Here is a 17,602-nt window from a genome sequence, read left to right as displayed (position 1 = left end):
GCGAAGCACAAGAAGTATGAATGCCCCGACTTCTGCAAATGCCATATCACCATAAATGCTACATGGCCAATGCACAAATGGGATTGACCATGTGGTACTTTTTATGCTTGATCCGACAATGTGGTCGGAGGCTCCATATGGAGGGTGTGACGCAATGGCGGAGTCTCCATAGGCACACAGAGGCCAAATTGAGCTCGGTACCGCATCGCCGTGCAAATTTTGCAGCGCCCTTTAAGGACCTAAAATACCAGGAGCAGCTGGCATTGGAGTATGAATGCCAAGCATGGGAGCTGGTGTGACTGACATAGGGCTCCGTTCAACTCCTTCTCGCCTTTCCACCGGTGCCCCTGTTATAAACTCTTCACAATTGTATTATGTGGTTGTCGCTGAGTAGACTGCTACTCTGAAGATTTGTATTCTTTCTCTCAAATTAACTTTTGTTGAATTTATATAACTTTCCAACGTTGTTTAGCATTATCTAGTCCAAATATGGCATGATTCCACTGTCTGTATCTATTTGCATGACTTTCAATGAGTGCCTTTTATTTTGAAGGCGAACCATAAATGCCACTATTATGGCTAGCTTCACATATGTCGGAGGGCGCTCTATTGCATGTATTGTCCGTTTGGGAGTTGCCTCCGTAGTAACAGTCCAGCCCCCTGAAAACAAACCATATTTTAATAACAATCCAGTATAGATATGGCGGAGTTGTAACTTTTGACGATACAATATTTTTTCTAACGAGTTCTAAGCCTTGAAAGATGTTACAGATGTGATCGCCTACAGTCCAATAAATCAGTGGAGCTCGGTCAGATAAACTGGGATTTTTCAATAGAAACTCCTCCTACGGGCTACATTGATTCAACGTCGTATAATGATACATACATAATTCGTCCTGTTTCGTCTGAGGTAAGAAGGAAATCGTCCCTTTGCCGCAACAAACGGTATCATTTTCATACAAGGATTATATTGCGAACACGGGTTAGAGCGAGATTCAATTTCAGGAATATAGGTCATTGTGTCTGCATAGCCTACTCACTATAACAGTTTAGCATTGGTTGTGTAGTCAGTTGGGGAAAACCTCGTGCTACTGCTACGAAGTGATACGAACGCGGATTTTTATTCAGCACGGGTGAGCAAATGGGACATAGATTATCCTTTTCATACATTACAATATGTATAAAGGATTTTACAATTTCGATTTTTTTAAAAGAGCTCTTGTGATGAGAAGGCCAGGGAGGTGGGTCCTTCGATTTTAGGGCTTTTGTCTCGTGCCTGCTGTGTGCTTACTATAAAAACAATTGTAATGATTTGCCACCACATAAGGATAATATCGAGCATATCGGGAACTTGGAATTTAACCTAAATGTATGAAATATAGTTATGTCTGTTGATTATTGTCAACCATACCTAGTGTTGTCCTTGCTCCTAAATGCCCTTTGCATACGTAGCCTATGCATCGTGGCCATGTCATTGAAAATGTCACCAATATCAAATTACTCTACTTTTGAAGCATGTGAAAACTATTGTAGCCACATATTAGCAATGCTTTAGGAGTAGTCTAATGTTGAAATAGAAGGAATAATGTAATTTTTGTCCATCACAATAAATAGCATTGTTATTGTCATCAATTACAGCCTCCAAATAGGAATAACTATTTATTCTTGGAGTGTGAGAACGAGTACATTTGAGTCATTTAGCAGACACTCTTATCCAGAGCTACTTACAGTAGTGAGTGCATATATTTGAGTACTTTTTTGTACTGCGTAAGACTATTCACCAGTGGCTAATTACAGTAGCCAGTTTGAACTACACATCATAATCATATTTGTTCTAGAATAGCTCAAAGACACCAACTTTCCAGGAAAGAAAAGCAAACCTAACTTTTCCTACAAATATAGCTACTTAGTCATGACTCCAGGATAAGGTTATTGAATAATAGATGGTTATTATGGTTTGTATAATTGCCTGGATAACTCAGATGCACTACATGAAAGCTTGTGAGAGATATGTACACTAAACCATGGTATCCCAAATGGCACCCTATTCACTATGTAGTGAACTACCTTGACCAGTGCACATAGGGCTCTGGTCAAAAGTAGTGTACATTGTAGGTAAAAGGGTGCAGTTTGTGACAATTAATGGTAATATGCCAGTGGGTGGCTCATTACTGTGCAGTAGGTCAGAGTTTGCTGCATTGCAATCTACTAATGGGTTTCAAATGTTTCCCCATGCTGTTTTGGCCAGTGACCATGTAAATCTATCATTCTGCTGTGTTTGGGATAAATATATGCTGAGAACAGATTTGACCAAAAGGATATGATGATGTACTGCAGTGGTTTATGTATCATTCAATTCAGTTAAGACAAGACAGTCCAGATGGGTAATCCTCCCAATACCGCAAAACAAGCCATTTTATTACTGTGTTTAAGGCTAATAGAATATATTAGAACAGTTCACACGTCATTCTTCATAGCCTCAAACCATAGACTAACAAAATGGTTCTTGGACATTATTTTTGTTCTGACACAGTAATAAGGTATGTCTTGATTCCTTATTAGTGGATGATTTGTTTGTCAATATGATTGTCAATATTGAGCTAGTTGCTACTTATCTATAGTGTTGACTTGTTTTTGTCTCTGTGTCCTCATTACAGAACATGGGCCCAGAAGGAAATGTTTGAAAGAGGTACCTTTGATTTCTAGGAAGGTAAAGCATCTTGGTGTTTTGTTGTCAGTTGGCTTGTAATTGACAGGGATGACAGTGCTATATGCTAATTTGTATGCGTGTGTGATCATCTAATGATTATTATGTGCATCACCTGCTTTGCTATAACCTATATGTTTACTTTTCAGACTGCAGGGGGGAACTTGCCAGTATGGAGGCTACCAACATACTGCCCATTCTGAAGAAACGCCTAGCCTTCTTGTCAGGTAATAATATCCTCCAGTCAGTCGAAGCTGTTTATCTTTACTGTTGACAGAGATGGCTTCTTGGAATGATCCGCACTGCATTTACATTGCTAAGCTTAACATTACATTTACCAGTGATTATGTTTACATGGAAATGCCCAACAGTAGTGCCACATCTACTACTATTACTTTACCTTTGTCCTCATGCAACTGGCTCAAGCACTTTTTCTGCTGCTTATTGAACATTCCCAGTCAGTGAAATAAGTGTACAGCGTTGAGAGCCAGCATTATCAAGGAAGTAAAGGCAGGCAGAGTTGACTAAAAATTAACTTGAAGTTATGCATGCTCGTATAATTCCCAGGATTGTGAAGCTTTGTGTGTACCCCACATCTAGCTCTCATTTTCATCAAGTTGCTCAAGTTGCTGTGTTATTGATGTGCTCCTCATCCCTCTCTAGCCTCTGAAGGGAGTGTAGTGTTAGTCCTTGGTCTAGGAGTGTAGTGTTAGTCCTTGGTCTAGGAGTGTAGTAGCTAGTCCTTGGGTGGTCTGATAAATCCCCCTCTCTATTCTTGGCTCTGGCAGGCAGTGTTTCGTGATAATAGCCTGTTGTTCTGTCCTGCCTGCTGCTGACAGAATGAGGTTTCTCATCTTGTTGATGATGCTGATTTGAAGGTCACAGCACCAGGGCTGCATCAGGGAGGGACTCTGTGTTCAGATACTGTTGAAGGTCTCATTGACTTACTAGGTACACAACAAAATGGATGCTTGTGGCATTAGAATAGAATAGATGTTTATTCTTGTTACACTAAAGTCTAATGAAATACTAGCTAAGAGGTCATTTCACAAATGGATAAATATGGATTTTCTTTCTTGTTTGCTTCAAAGAGAAAAATGTTTTGGGATTGAGCTGCTGTACTGCATATACTCACACACATTTAGTTTGAGAGTAAATGGGGTTTCTCTTGAGATTCAATTTCACATTTTGACAAAATAATAGTTTAGACAATAAAATAAAGAAATGTGCCGGTGAGCATCATTTAAAGACTTCTGTTAGTTTATTGTTTTTTTCCAGACTAGTAAAAGTCTCCAATAGACACGGATTATTTTCAGGAAAATCACAACAATCAACTGTGGTTTCCTGTGTTTAGAGTCTTACACATATCAAAGAAAGAACAAAGCAACTACTTTTCATTCAGGGAAGTGACAATCTGACTACCTGACTCACACTGGCTTGACAGAAGACTGACTTTGACAAATAGTTGTTGCTTTTATGTCACTGACTCCTAGTGGACACAAAACTAACTTTGACGAGAATAACTGTTGCTTTTAATTGCTTTTACTCCTTTAACCCTGACATGTGGCACTAGGCACTCCTTTGGTTCATCCCCCTTATCATTATACAGTTGTGTTATGAGGAACAAAGCGACGTAGCAGGAGCTTTTGAGTCAGAGGGCATGTCCCAGATGGCACCATATTCCCTATATAGTGCACTACTTTTGACCAAGGCCAATAGGGCTCTGGTCAAAAGTAGTGCACTACATAGAGACTAGGACATCATTTGGGACACATCCAGAGGCAGAGCTCCCACCATCATTACCGCTGTCCGTGGCGTTTACAAGACACTACTCCTCCTTTAATAGATTATTCTTGGCCGGCCGTACTTGGAATACTTGGTTCTGCCCGACCTTCTCCAAAGTCTGCCATTATATGACTGTTATTTACACACAGTCCTCTTTATACACACTTTTTAGTGTGCATTCTTTGAAAATTCATTGTTAATGACTTGTAAGGTGAATCAGTGTAGATACCATAGAATTAGAAGGAATAAAATGGCCTTGGAACCTCTGACCATAGCAATTTGACTGGCACACTCATGGGTACACCCACTACGGTAGATACACTAGGTCTCTCTTGCAAAATAAACGTTATCTCAATGAGACTAATCTGTATAAATAAAGATTAATAACAGTTATTTTTCTGGTTGTTTCACATTCACAGGAGGCAAAGACAGACGCAGTGGACTGATCCTAACCATTCCACTATGTACAGAACAGACCAGTATGGAGGAGCTCAGCTCCACGCTGGACTATCTCCTCGGCATCCCCAGGCAAGAATCAATCACTGGCACACACTGTATTATCACCACTGACTTATAAATATATAGATATATTAAAATGGGGTTTCAATTGTATAGCATGCTTTTTGGGAGCATGTTCCAGTGGGTCCTTCAAAGATCCCCCCCCAAAATTATTATTTTATTATTATTTACAGTTCAATAGATCATTGTATTCATCATGTCCAAATACCACATACACAGCAGCTTGATTTGGAAATACTTACCACTATTATTTAATTAGGCAGAGAGCATTGCTTGTTAAGGTAGTCTACTTTTATTAGCCAATGGAATGTGAGCACAGAGCCTGTCCTTTATCTGGCTGACATTCTATTATTCTCATATTGATCTGTAGGCCTCTAAAAGGGATTTTGGCTCCATTGCCTTTGAAAATGCACTTGCATAGCAACAGTATTGGACGCACATTAAACTCTGTTCTATTTGGATTGAGCTAGTTCTGCTACGTGGGTGTGTAGGAGAGAGGACCAAAAGTTAAGGAAGATCATGCTATGTTAGCTTGTGACTTCTGCATGATGATCACACAATTTCTGATCTGTATTCATCTAGGCTTTATGGTCCTGTCTGGCTCAGTTAGTAAGAACATGGCGCTAAGGTTGTGGGTTCCCAGTGGGATGCTTGCTTGCTTCTACGTATCTGATGTCTTCTCTTGAGCTATACTGGGATCCTTGGTGTCAAATTCATGGAACAAGAACACACATTATTACAGGTGGACAAATAATCACCATATTTCTCGTCTTCTCTCATCAGTGACAAGTGCAAAGCAAGAGGCTTCACAGTCATCGTAGACGGACGAAAGTCACAGTGGAACATCGTGAAGACTGTGGTACTGATGTTGCAGGTAGGAACTGAAAAAAGAAGGGGTTCATGTTGCTGGTAGGACACAGAGAATCAGCACAGTGTTAATTTTTATTCTCCTGACTGTTTCTATACAGTCTGCTATAACACACCCAGGCTAGATAAGAAGACGATTCCAATGCCATGCTTTGTTGTATTAGAAAAAGACTAGTGGCAGGTGAGGATGTAAAAATACTTTAACATGATGTGTTCTGTTCCCAATGGCCTATTTAACAATGTTCAATAGGTTTAACTCTTTAAAACCCACGACTCTCTATTTATAATTATCCTAGTGAATATTCATGAGTGTAATGATTAATTAGCGCAGTATAGAGGAGCATATGTCCGAGTGAGAAGCAGATGTGGGCATGAAGTTTCCACAGGGGAACGATCTAGGTCTACCCACACCACGTTAACACCTCTCTACCAATCAGAATGTGACAAAGAGCTGGGAGGAGAAATAAAATGGTGGTCCAACCCAGATGTTGTGTTCTGTCGGTGTCTCGTCTCTGTTGACCCTACCTGCATAATAAATAATAACCCTCCAAATGTCGTAAAACATTACAGTGATGGGCTATGGAGCCAAATCTGGGGCAATATGCATTGTGCGTGGTCCCCAAAAAAAACTCACTAAACGAATCAAATAAATAGACATCTCAGATCAAATGCATCACCAGCAATCAAGTGAAAGTAATTAAGACAAAAAGGAATCTAAGTTGATTAGATTTTAAGAAGAGTAGGAATTAAATATCTTGACGAGGCTGCCTGATTATACCGTTAAACAATACTTTGCGTTTTTCCCTGAAGTCCAGGCTCTGTGTTGTGCTAATTAGGGCACCCTAGTAAAACATTTTACACCATTGTCCCTCCCTGTTTTAGTCATTTTCTTCCATTTGATGCCTAATGAACAGGACCCAGGCTCCGGCCACACTGCAGAGTGGATGGAGGTCAATGTCAGCAGACTGTGGTCTGCAGTCTGTCTGCCAGAGACCTGGGTTCAAATACTGTTTGAAATCATTTAAAATACTTTAGCTATGCTTGTTTGAGCTTGCTTGGCTTAATGAATAGTCCCAAAACTGTAAACCCCGCCCATCTGGCACTCTAGGCATGCTAGAGAAAACGCTCAAGGTTTATGAAAGATTTAAAATACTGTTTGAACCCAGGTCTGTTGTACTGTAGCCTGCATTCTTCCCTGTCTGCCCTTACCTGGTTTTGTCACTGCAGATTGACTATACGGTGTAAAATGCTCTTGGTAGATATCGCCAGTCCCCTGCTATCCATAGACCTCTGCAGAAACGGGACCAGGAAAGATAAGATGACAGTATGAAATGTACTATCTGTTGACACTAATCTGCCTGGCACTGTCAGGGGAAAATGCTGCTGCAAGCTACTCCTCATTTAGTGGCCTACCATGTGATGGGATGGGGAAATTCACTGCAGGATTTCATGGAAAAACTGATGTGCTAAACAGTTATTGAAAAATGGTGCGGTTTTAGAGGCCTTGCTCTTGGCCACAGAGACACAATTTTTCTGTTTTAAAGCTAGTTTCCTGCAATTATACACATTTTGTCATGGCTTATGCCTTGTTCTTATGCTACCTGAGTGACTCAAACGTTATAACAAAATCCATGGGGGCCCCATGCCATGACATTTTTTACTTTTAGATTCTACCTGACTGTAGTTTTTATTTTGGTGATTGTTAGTTCTCAAAGATGATCTTATTTAAAAATAGATTGCTTCATTATCTTTTCTACATGCCTTATATCTGGTTTAAGTTTACACTGACAATGTTTTTACCATCCCGAAAACTATTTTATTTTTTAATATTTTTTTATTGAAATATTTATTGATTTATTTGCAGTGGCAGCCATCATCAAATCAAAATGTTATTTGTCACATACACGTGATTAGCAGATGTTATTGTGGGTGTAGCGAAATGCTTGTGTTTCTAGCTCCAACAGTGCAGTAATATCTAACAATACACACAATCTAAAGTAAAGGAATTTAGAATATGGCGGTGCGCCACTGCTAAATGCATATAGGGAAAACACTGAATTGTTTTGGGGATGATATTTCTGTTTCTGGATTTGAATGTGTCCAGTAAGCCATTGAAAGCCTTTACTATTTTGCTTATTTTATTTATTTATTTTTCTTCATATTATCCCATTATTTATAGAATGTGATTCCAGCAGAGGTGTCTCTGGTGTGTGTGGTGAAGCCTGATGAATTCTGGGACAAGAAGGTCACTCATTTCTGCTTCTGGAAGGAGAAGGACAGACTAGGCTTTGAGGTGAGTGTCTTATTCCTCTCTGTCTATCTTGCTACATCTATGTGTTTTCCTCCTCTCTCTCTCTCTCTCTCTCTCTGTCTCTGTCTGTCTCTGACTGTCTTTCTCTGTCTTTGTCTCCTCTGTCTCTCTCTCTCTCTCTCTGTCTCTGTCTCTGTCTGTCTCTCTCTCTCTCTCTCTCTCTCTCTCTCTCTCTCTCTCTCTCTCTCTCTCTCTCTCTCTCTCTCTCTCTGCATCTCTCTCTCTCTCTGTCTCTGTCTGTCTCTGTCTGTCTTTCTCTGTCTTTGTCTCCTCTCTCTCTCTCTCTCTGTCTCTCCCTCTCTCTCTCTCTCTCTGTCTCTCTCTCTCTCTCTCTCTCTCTCTCTCTCTCTCTCTCTCTCTCTCTCTCTCTCTCTCTCTCTCTCTGTCTCTCTGTCTCTCTCCTAATAATGTTGTTCCTCTGAGCAGCAGCATCCCCAGTCACCTCCCAGAGGGACTAATTATGGCCGGAATTCAATTTACTTTCCTTCACAAATCAATGATTCCAACGTTGGTGGTTGGGTGGCAAACAAATTGATAGAGAGGAATAGATATTTAATTGTCAGTATTCAATTTGGCCTTGTGTTGTTAACCCCTTCAGCAATGGTGTTCTTTAGATCTGTTTGTTCTGTATAGGTAACTCATGTGGGTGGTGTTATTACAATGACTAGTGATTTCTAGTGATTTTCTCTGGTTCTTTTGTGGTTGCCTGCTCCACAACAGCCCTCAAATACAGCCTATCAGTTACTCTGGGGGTTTATTGGTAATTGCTGACAACATGTTAGAGACCAATATGCATATTTCAATCTGTAATGAAGCTCTCTGTCAAATGAGGCTGATAGATAGATGGCCAAGGTCTGTTGTGGTAGACAGCATGGCAGCATTAGTCTATTTTAAGTGCACTGTGTGGTGATTTTAAAAGGAAGTCAGCATTGTATCAGAACATTCATGCATCCTGCTCCATTTCAACCTCCCATATGTCTTTGGTCATCACTTGCTGAAGGATTTATATGAATAGAGGAATGGGACACACACAAGTTTCTATTCCTCTTTTCTCACAATACTCCTCACAACAGAACGATAGTAATGGAAGTATGGTGGAAGGATACAGGCTAGTTTGTTTGGTAGTAATGGAAGTATGGAGTAGGAATACATAGTAGTAGTCAGTCAGACCTGTCTGCAGCATGGTCTCCTTCAGCGTGGACTAATACTATCATCATGTTGCTTGTCAACGGTCATGTAGATCCAGAGCAGATGCAGGCTGCAGTATACAAGTGTCTCTTAGAAAGACAGAAAGTTTACTGTCTAGTGTGTGTGTGTAAAGTGTCCTGACACTAATTCCTGAGACTGCTCAGTAGAGGTCTTTCTTGTTGATTTTGCTCCCAACAGTTGCGTAATGATCTGGGCCAGAAGTACCCTCTAGCTCTCCCTCCCTATAACTCCCCTGCTTCACCAGATGGCTCTGTTAGATGGCAGAGGTGGTCCGTTTATTGGGATTGGAAATAAAAGGGAATTGGGGGAGAATACTTAAAAATTGTGAAATTGACCTAGTTTAGTTAGATACTTTTATTCATCTAACATTACTGTTGAGGTGTTGAGAATGAAATATCTTTGAACTAAGTGGTTGGCTGACTTGTATTGGGTTCTACTGCCCACAACCAATCTGGTATGAACACTGGAGCATGTGGAAGTGTAACAGGGCATGAACAGTCTCACTCAGTGCCTGCCTCCTCAACCTCAAGGAACTAGCTTTTTGGTTTGTTCGACATGGACTGCGTTTCAAATCACCTTGCAACATGTACTGATTATTATTTGTATTTAAGTCAGTAAGTCACAATTTACCCACAATACATCATGGTTTTGATGTTCTCAAACAAGGCCATTCTATTTTGAGGGGACACGTTCTTCTGTTAATGGAATGATCTCACAGTGAGACAAAGCAACACTTATGGTAGAGAGCTGACTCACTGAGACGCAACTGAACAATAATGCCACTGTGGTTTTAAACCCTGACACAAAATGCTCTGCTTGATTTGCCTTTCAGTTTCAAAGCACTTCGATTAGGATTGTGAGCTGAGTTTACATCCCAGGGTCCATATTTGAAAAGCTTCAGAGTAGGAGTGTTGATCTAGGATCAGTTTTTCCTTTTAGATCATATTGAGTCAGATTATATATACAGATCCTAGATCAGCACTCCTACTCAGAGGCACTTTGTGGATATGGGTCCAGGTACCTCCTCTCCATATATTCATATACATTAAGATGTAAGTTAAGACAAAACTGATCCTAGATCAGCACCCCTACTCTATAACTGTGTGAATACATGCCCAGAGAGGGATAGATTGAGGTTGGTTTCATGTACAAATGTCTCTATCCAGATGTCATTTGATACATAGTGGGCAGTGGAAGAGAAGGGATGGGTCTGTTCTGTTTTTCTTACTGCTTCTCTTCTCTTTGGGAGGTTGCCAATCTGCCATCACAATTTAACTAGAAACTTCAGGCTACAGTTTTCTTCCTTCTTATTTGGAGGCTAATCGCGATAGAAATAAATGCACATGCAATCAGAAAGCCTGTGTGTGATTCTCCTAACCTTGTTAGTCATAGGCAGATGAAGAGGCCTCCATTGATTCCACACAACAATGTGGATTGATACACACACACACACACTCTAGGGATTGCTTTACAACCATGAATATTTATCAATGAGTCAGTCTGTCTGCATGTGGAGAAATGTTAATAATCTGCATTAGCATCATGTTTTCACTGCAGCATGATGATGATGATGGTGATTGTATGTGTGTTTTGCTTTGATCTCTACAGAGATGAACAAAACATTATGATAGCCTCTAACTACACAGTTCTCCAGGGTTGATGCCTAACTACACAGTTCTCCAGGGTTGATGCCTAACTACACAGTTCTCCAGGGTTGATGCCTAACTACACAGTTCTCCAGGGTTGATGCCTAACTACACAGTTCTCCAGGGTTGATGCCTAACTATACAGTTCTCCAGGGTTGATGCCTAACTACACAGTTCTCCAGGGTTGATGCCTAACTACACAGTTCTCCAGGGTTGATGCCTAACTACACAGTTCTCCAGGGTTGATGCCTAACTACACAGTTCTCCAGGGTTGATGCCTAACTACACAGTTCTCCAGGGTTGATGCCTAACTACACAGTTCTCCAGGGTTGATGCCTAACTACACAGTTCTCCAGGGTTGATGCCTAACTACACAGTTCTCCAGGGTTGATGCCTAACTATACAGTTCTCCAGGGTTGATGCCTAACTATACAGTTCTCCAGGGTTGATGCCTAACTATACAGTTCTCCAGGGTTGATGCCTAACTACACAGTTCTCCAGGGTTGATGCCTAACTATACAGTTCTCCAGGGTTGATGCCTAACTATACAGTTCTCCAGGGTTGATGCCTAACTATACAGTTCTCCAGGGTTGATGCCTAACTATACAGTTCTCCAGGGTTGATGCCTAACTATACAGTTCTCCAGGGTTGATGCCTAACTACACAGTTCTCCAGGGTTGATGCCTAACTATACAGTTCTCCAGGGTTGATGCCTAACTACACAGTTCTCCAGGGTTGATGCCTAACTACACAGTTCTCCAGGGTTGATGCCTAACTACACAGTTCTCCAGGGTTGATGCCTAACTACATAGTTCTCCAGGGTTGATGCCTAACTATACAGTTCTCCAGGGTTGATGCCTAACTACACAGTTCTCCAGGGTTGATGCCTAACTATACAGTTCTCCAGGGTTGATGCCTAACTACACAGTTCTCCAGGGTTGATGCCTAACTACACAGTTCTCCAGGGTTGATGCCTAACTATACAGTTCTCCAGGGTTGATGCCTAACTATACAGTTCTCCAGGGTTGATGCCTAACTATACAGTTCTCCAGGGTTGATGCCTAACTACACAGTTCTCCAGGGTTGATGCCTAACTACACAGTTCTCCAGGGTTGATACCTAACTACATAGTTCTCCAGGGTTGATGCCTAACTATATAATTCTCCAGGGTTGATGCCTAACTATACAGTTCTCCAGGGTTGATGCCTAACTACACAGTTCTCCAGGGTTGATGCCTAACTATACAGTTCTCCAGGGTTGATACCTAACTACACAGTTCTCCAGGGTTGATGCCTAACTATACAGTTCTCCAGGGTTGATACCTAACTATACAGTTCTCCAGGGTTGATGCCTAACTATACAGTTCTCCAGGGTTGATGCCTAACTATACAGTTCTCCAGGGTTGATGCCTAACTATACAGTTCTCCAGGGTTGATGCCTAACTATACAGTTCTCCAGGGTTGATGCCTAACTATACAGTTCTCCAGGGTTGATGCCTAACTATACAGTTCTCCAGGGTTGATACCTAACTACACAGTTCTCCAGGGTTGATGCCTAACTATACAGTTCTCCAGGGTTGATGCCTAACTATATAATTCTCCAGGGTTGATGCCTAACTATACAGTTCTCCAGGGTTGATGCCTAACTACACAGTTCTCCAGGGTTGATGCCTAACTACACAGTTCTCCAGGGTTGATGCCTAACTATACAGTTCTCCAGGGTTGATGCCTAACTATACAGTTCTCCAGGGTTGATGCCTAACTACACAGTTCTCCAGGGTTGATACCTAACTATACAGTTCTCCAGGGTTGATGCCTAACTATACAGTTCTCCAGGGTTGATGCCTAACTACACAGTTCTCCAGGGTTGATGCCTAACTACACAGTTCTCCAGGGTTGATGCCTAACTACATAGTTCTCCAGGGTTGATGCCTAACTATACAGTTCTCCAGGGTTGATGCCTAACTATACAGTTCTCCAGGATTGATACCTAACTATACAGTTCTCCAGGGTTGATGCCTAACTATACAGTTCTCCAGGGTTGATGCCTAACTACACAGTTCTCCAGGGTTGATGCCTAACTACACATTTCTCCAGGGTTGATGCCTTACTACATAGTTCTCCAGGGTTGATGCCTAACTATACAGTTCTCCAGGGTTGATGCCTAACTACACAGTTCTCCAGGGTTGATGCCTAACTACACAGTTCTCCAGGGTTGATGCCTAACTACATAGTTCTCCAGGGTTGATGCCTAACTATACAGTTCTCCAGGGTTGATGCCTAACTACACAGTTCTCCAGGGTTGATGCCTAACTATACAGTTCTCCAGGGTTGATGCCTAACTATACAGTTCTCCAGGGTTGATGCCTAACTATACAGTTCTCCAGGGTTGATGCCTAACTATACAGTTCTCCAGGGTTGATGCCTAACTATACAGTTCTCCAGGGTTGATGCCTAACTACATAGTTCTCCAGGGTTGATGCCTAACTACACAGTTCTCCAGGGTTGATGCCTAACTATACAGTTCTCCAGGGTTGATGCCTAACTATACAGTTCTCCAGGGTTGATGCCTAACTATACAGTTCTCCAGGGTTGATGCCTAACTATACAGTTCTCCAGGGTTGATGCCTAACTACACAGTTCTCCAGGGTTGATGCCTAACTACACAGTTCTCCAGGGTTGATACCTAACTACATTGTTCTCCAGGGTTGATGCCTAACTATACAGTTCTCCAGGGTTGATGCCTAACTACACAGTTCTCCAGGGTTGATGTCTAACTATATAATTCTCCAGGGTTGATGCCTAACTATACAGTTCTCCAGGGTTGATGCCTAACTACACAGTTCTCCAGGGTTGATGCCTAACTATACAGTTCTCCAGGGTTGATACCTAACTACACAGTTCTCCAGGGTTGATGCCTAACTATACAGTTCTCCAGGGTTGATGCCTAACTATACAGTTCTCCAGGGTTGATGCCTAACTATACAGTTCTCCAGGGTTGATGCCTAACTATACAGTTCTCCAGGGTTGATGCCTAACTATACAGTTCTCCAGGGTTGATGCCTAACTATACAGTTCTCCAGGGTTGATGCCTAACTACACAGTTCTCCAGGGTTGATACCTAACTACACAGTTATCCAGGGTTGATGCCTAACTATACAGTTCTCTAGGGTTGATGCCTAACTATATAATTCTCCAGGGTTGATGCCTAACTATACAGTTCTCCAGGGTTGATGCCTAACTACACAGTTCTCCAGGGTTGATGCCTAACTACACAGTTCTCCAGGGTTGATGCCTAACTATACAGTTCTCCAGGGTTGATACCTAACTATACAGTTCTCCAGGGTTGATGCCTAACTACACAGTTCTCCAGGGTTGATACCTAACTATACAGTTCTCCAGGGTTGATGCCTAACTACACAGTTCTCCAGGGTTGATGCCTAACTACACAGTTCTCCAGGGTTGATGCCTAACTACATAGTTCTCCAGGGTTGATGCCTAACTATACAGTTCTCCAGGGTTGATGCCTAACTATACAGTTCTCCAGGATTGATACCTAACTATACAGTTCTCCAGGGTTGATGCCTAACTATACAGTTCTCCAGGGTTGATGCCTAACTACACAGTTCTCCAGGGTTGATGCCTAACTACACAGTTCTCCAGGGTTGAGGCCTAACTACATAGTTCTCCAGGGTTGAGGCCTAACTATACAGTTCTCCAGGGTTGATGCCTAACTACACAGTTCTCCAGGGTTGATGCCTAACTACACAGTTCTCCAGGGTTGATGCCTAACTACATAGTTCTCCAGGGTTGATGCCTAACTATACAGTTCTCCAGGGTTGATGCCTAACTACACAGTTCTCCAGGGTTGATGCCTAACTATACAGTTCTCCAGGGTTGATGCCTAACTATACAGTTCTCCAGGGTTGATGCCTAACTATACAGTTCTCCAGGGTTGATGCCTAACTATACAGTTCTCCAGGGTTGATGCCTAACTATACAGTTCTCCAGGGTTGATGCCTAACTATACAGTTCTCCAGGGTTGATGCCTAACTATACAGTTCTCCAGGGTTGATGCCTAACTATATAGTTCTCCAGGGTTGATGCCTAACTACACAGTTCTCCAGGGTTGATGCCTAACTATACAGTTCTCCAGGGTTGATGCCTAACTATACAGTTCTCCAGGGTTGATGCCTAACTATACAGTTCTCCAGGGTTGATGCCTAACTATACAGTTCTCCAGGGTTGATGCCTAACTATACAGTTCTCCAGGGTTGATGCCTAACTACACAGTTCTCCAGGGTTGATGCCTAACTACACAGTTCTCCAGGGTTGATGCCTAACTATACAGTTCTCCAGGGTTGATGCCTAACTACACAGTTCTCCAGGGTTGATGCCTAACTACACAGTTCTCCAGGGTTGATGCCTAACTACACAGTTCTCCAGGGTTGATGCCTAACTATACAGTTCTCCAGGGTTGATGCCTAACTATACAGTTCTCCAGGGTTGATGCCTAACTATACAGTTCTCCAGGGTTGATGCCTAACTATACAGTTCTCCAGGGTTGATGCCTAACTATACAGTTCTCCAGGGTTGATGCCTAACTATACAGTTCTCCAGGGTTGATGCCTAACTATACAGTTCTCCAGGGTTGATGCCTAACTACACAGTTCTCCAGGGTTGATGCCTAACTACACAGTTCTCCAGGGTTGATGACATTGTAGATGGAGTGTGTGTTTAGCATCTTATGGCCAACATTGAGGATGTGTGCAAGGGGCTGGCAGCCTGCCACTCAGGTTTCTGCTCTCAGATTGTGATACACACACCAGTCAGTTCTCTGCTTTCAGCGTGTGATGCGGTTGGTCGGAGCTAGGATGTTTTGTTTAGGGTCACCATACCGGGGGGATTTAAAAGGAGAGTATGTCATTATGCAAATCTTGATTAAAAACAAACCATCCAGATTATGGTAGACTGCTGAGATACAGAGGGTTCACTTGTATTTGACCTTTAAGCTCTCTCATCTCTTTATTCATGCTGCACACGCTCTCACTTTAATCTTCTGGGTGAGGGGAGTATGAGTTACGTCTCTGTGTGTACAGGTTAGGATAAGTAGTATCTGATCTTCACTGAGTAATATTCACAGCATAGGCTGGTGATGAATCACAACATGGTGATAATACAAGACATCTATTTCTGACTTTACACTCCATTAGTGTCTGAAAACAGATAGATCTGATACGTCTCAACACACCCACACATGACATCAGACAGGCAGGTATCTTGACGAGAATTGACGTTATTGGGAGATTGTGATGTAAGTATTTTCCTTCACTCTGACAGGACATATCCAGGATGTTTGTGTTGAGGACTGGAGTTCAGGGCCCATATTCATAAATCATCTCAAAGTATGAATGCTGATCTAGGATTAGGCCATCGCTGTCTTATTCATTATGATCTGAAAGACAAAACGTATCTTTCTGAATATGGGCCCTCTGCTGTGTTCATCTCATCTGTATGGGCCGTGGTCTCCCTGTCCAGTCTGTCCCTGGTGGAAAACGTTCTGCTGTGTTCATCTCATCTGTATGGCCGTGGTCTCCCTGTCCAGTCTGTCCCTGGTGGAAAACGTTCTGCTGTGTTCATCTCATCTGTATGGGCCGTGGTCTCCCTGTCCAGTCTGTCCCTGGTGGAAAACGTTCTGCTGTGTTCATCTCATCTGTATGGTCAGCGGTTGCCTCCCATCCCCTTGCTACATCTAAACAGGCGTGTATTAAGCCTGTATTTGACAGGAGGAACAGCCGTAGAAGCTAACAGGCGCAGGGCTTACAGAGAGATGTGTCTGTATAGGCCTCTCCCAGAATCCTATTCCAATCCCTATCTAGTTTGTCTGGGACGTCAAGGTTGATGTGTCGAACTGAAAACTTTACCGCTATCTAGTCAGTGTGAGTTGTTAACATTGAAAAGTTGTTAACTTAACCAGTATGCAAGGCCGTCACACCATGCCACCAGCTGTGTTTAGGCCTTGCTCCACTTGATCAATTGTTTCTACATTTTACGAACTTGAATCATGCTTTTATACTGTCCAAACTTGGATGAGATTAGCGTGATGATGAAATAATACAATTCCTTAATCCACAGTGGGGATTTAATAACTGGCTCTGACCCTGTCTGTTCTCTTGTTCCAGGTTATTCTGGTATCTGCCAATAAGCTCACACGCTACATCGAGCCCTGTCAGCTGACTGATGAGTTCGGAGGAAGTTTGGTGTATGATCACATGGACTGGCTGAACAAAAGACTGGTAAGCCTAGCCACCATTTTAAAGGGATACTTCAGGATTTTGGCAATGAGGCCCTTTTATCTAGTTCCCCAGAGTCCATTTGTATGTCTCTATGTCCAGTATGAAGGAAGTTGGAGGTAGTTTTGTGAGCAAATGCACTGTGACTGTGTACAATAGCACACATTTGGACATCACATTTGAATCCTACAGATGAAAATGTATATAACAATGACATTATGCAGGGTTGGGGTCAATTCCAGTCAATTCAGGAAGTACACTGAAAT

General features: G+C 42.1%; 1 protein-coding gene across 2 annotated transcripts in view; it reads left to right on the top strand.

Annotated features, from left to right (window-relative positions):
• LOC120058362 (SEC14 domain and spectrin repeat-containing protein 1) overlaps positions 1–17,602 on the top strand; it is a 32,437-nt gene continuing 14,835 nt past the window's right edge. For both annotated transcript variants that reach the window (XM_039006971.1, XM_039006970.1), the window contains exons 1-7: positions 1–910; positions 2,658–2,710; positions 2,857–2,934; positions 4,912–5,020; positions 5,795–5,885; positions 8,058–8,171; positions 17,226–17,339. In XM_039006971.1, the coding sequence (XP_038862899.1) occupies positions 2,880–2,934; positions 4,912–5,020; positions 5,795–5,885; positions 8,058–8,171; positions 17,226–17,339 (483 nt within the window). In that variant the 5' untranslated portion in view covers positions 1–910; positions 2,658–2,710; positions 2,857–2,879. The remainder of the gene's footprint in view (positions 911–2,657; positions 2,711–2,856; positions 2,935–4,911; positions 5,021–5,794; positions 5,886–8,057; positions 8,172–17,225; positions 17,340–17,602) is intronic.

Source organism: Salvelinus namaycush, chromosome 13 (genome assembly GCF_016432855.1).
Source record: "Salvelinus namaycush isolate Seneca chromosome 13, SaNama_1.0, whole genome shotgun sequence".
NCBI lineage: Eukaryota > Metazoa > Chordata > Actinopteri > Salmoniformes > Salmonidae > Salvelinus > Salvelinus namaycush.
The sequence above is the reverse complement of the archived record's forward strand: the minus strand, read 5'-3'. Positions and strand labels throughout refer to the sequence as shown.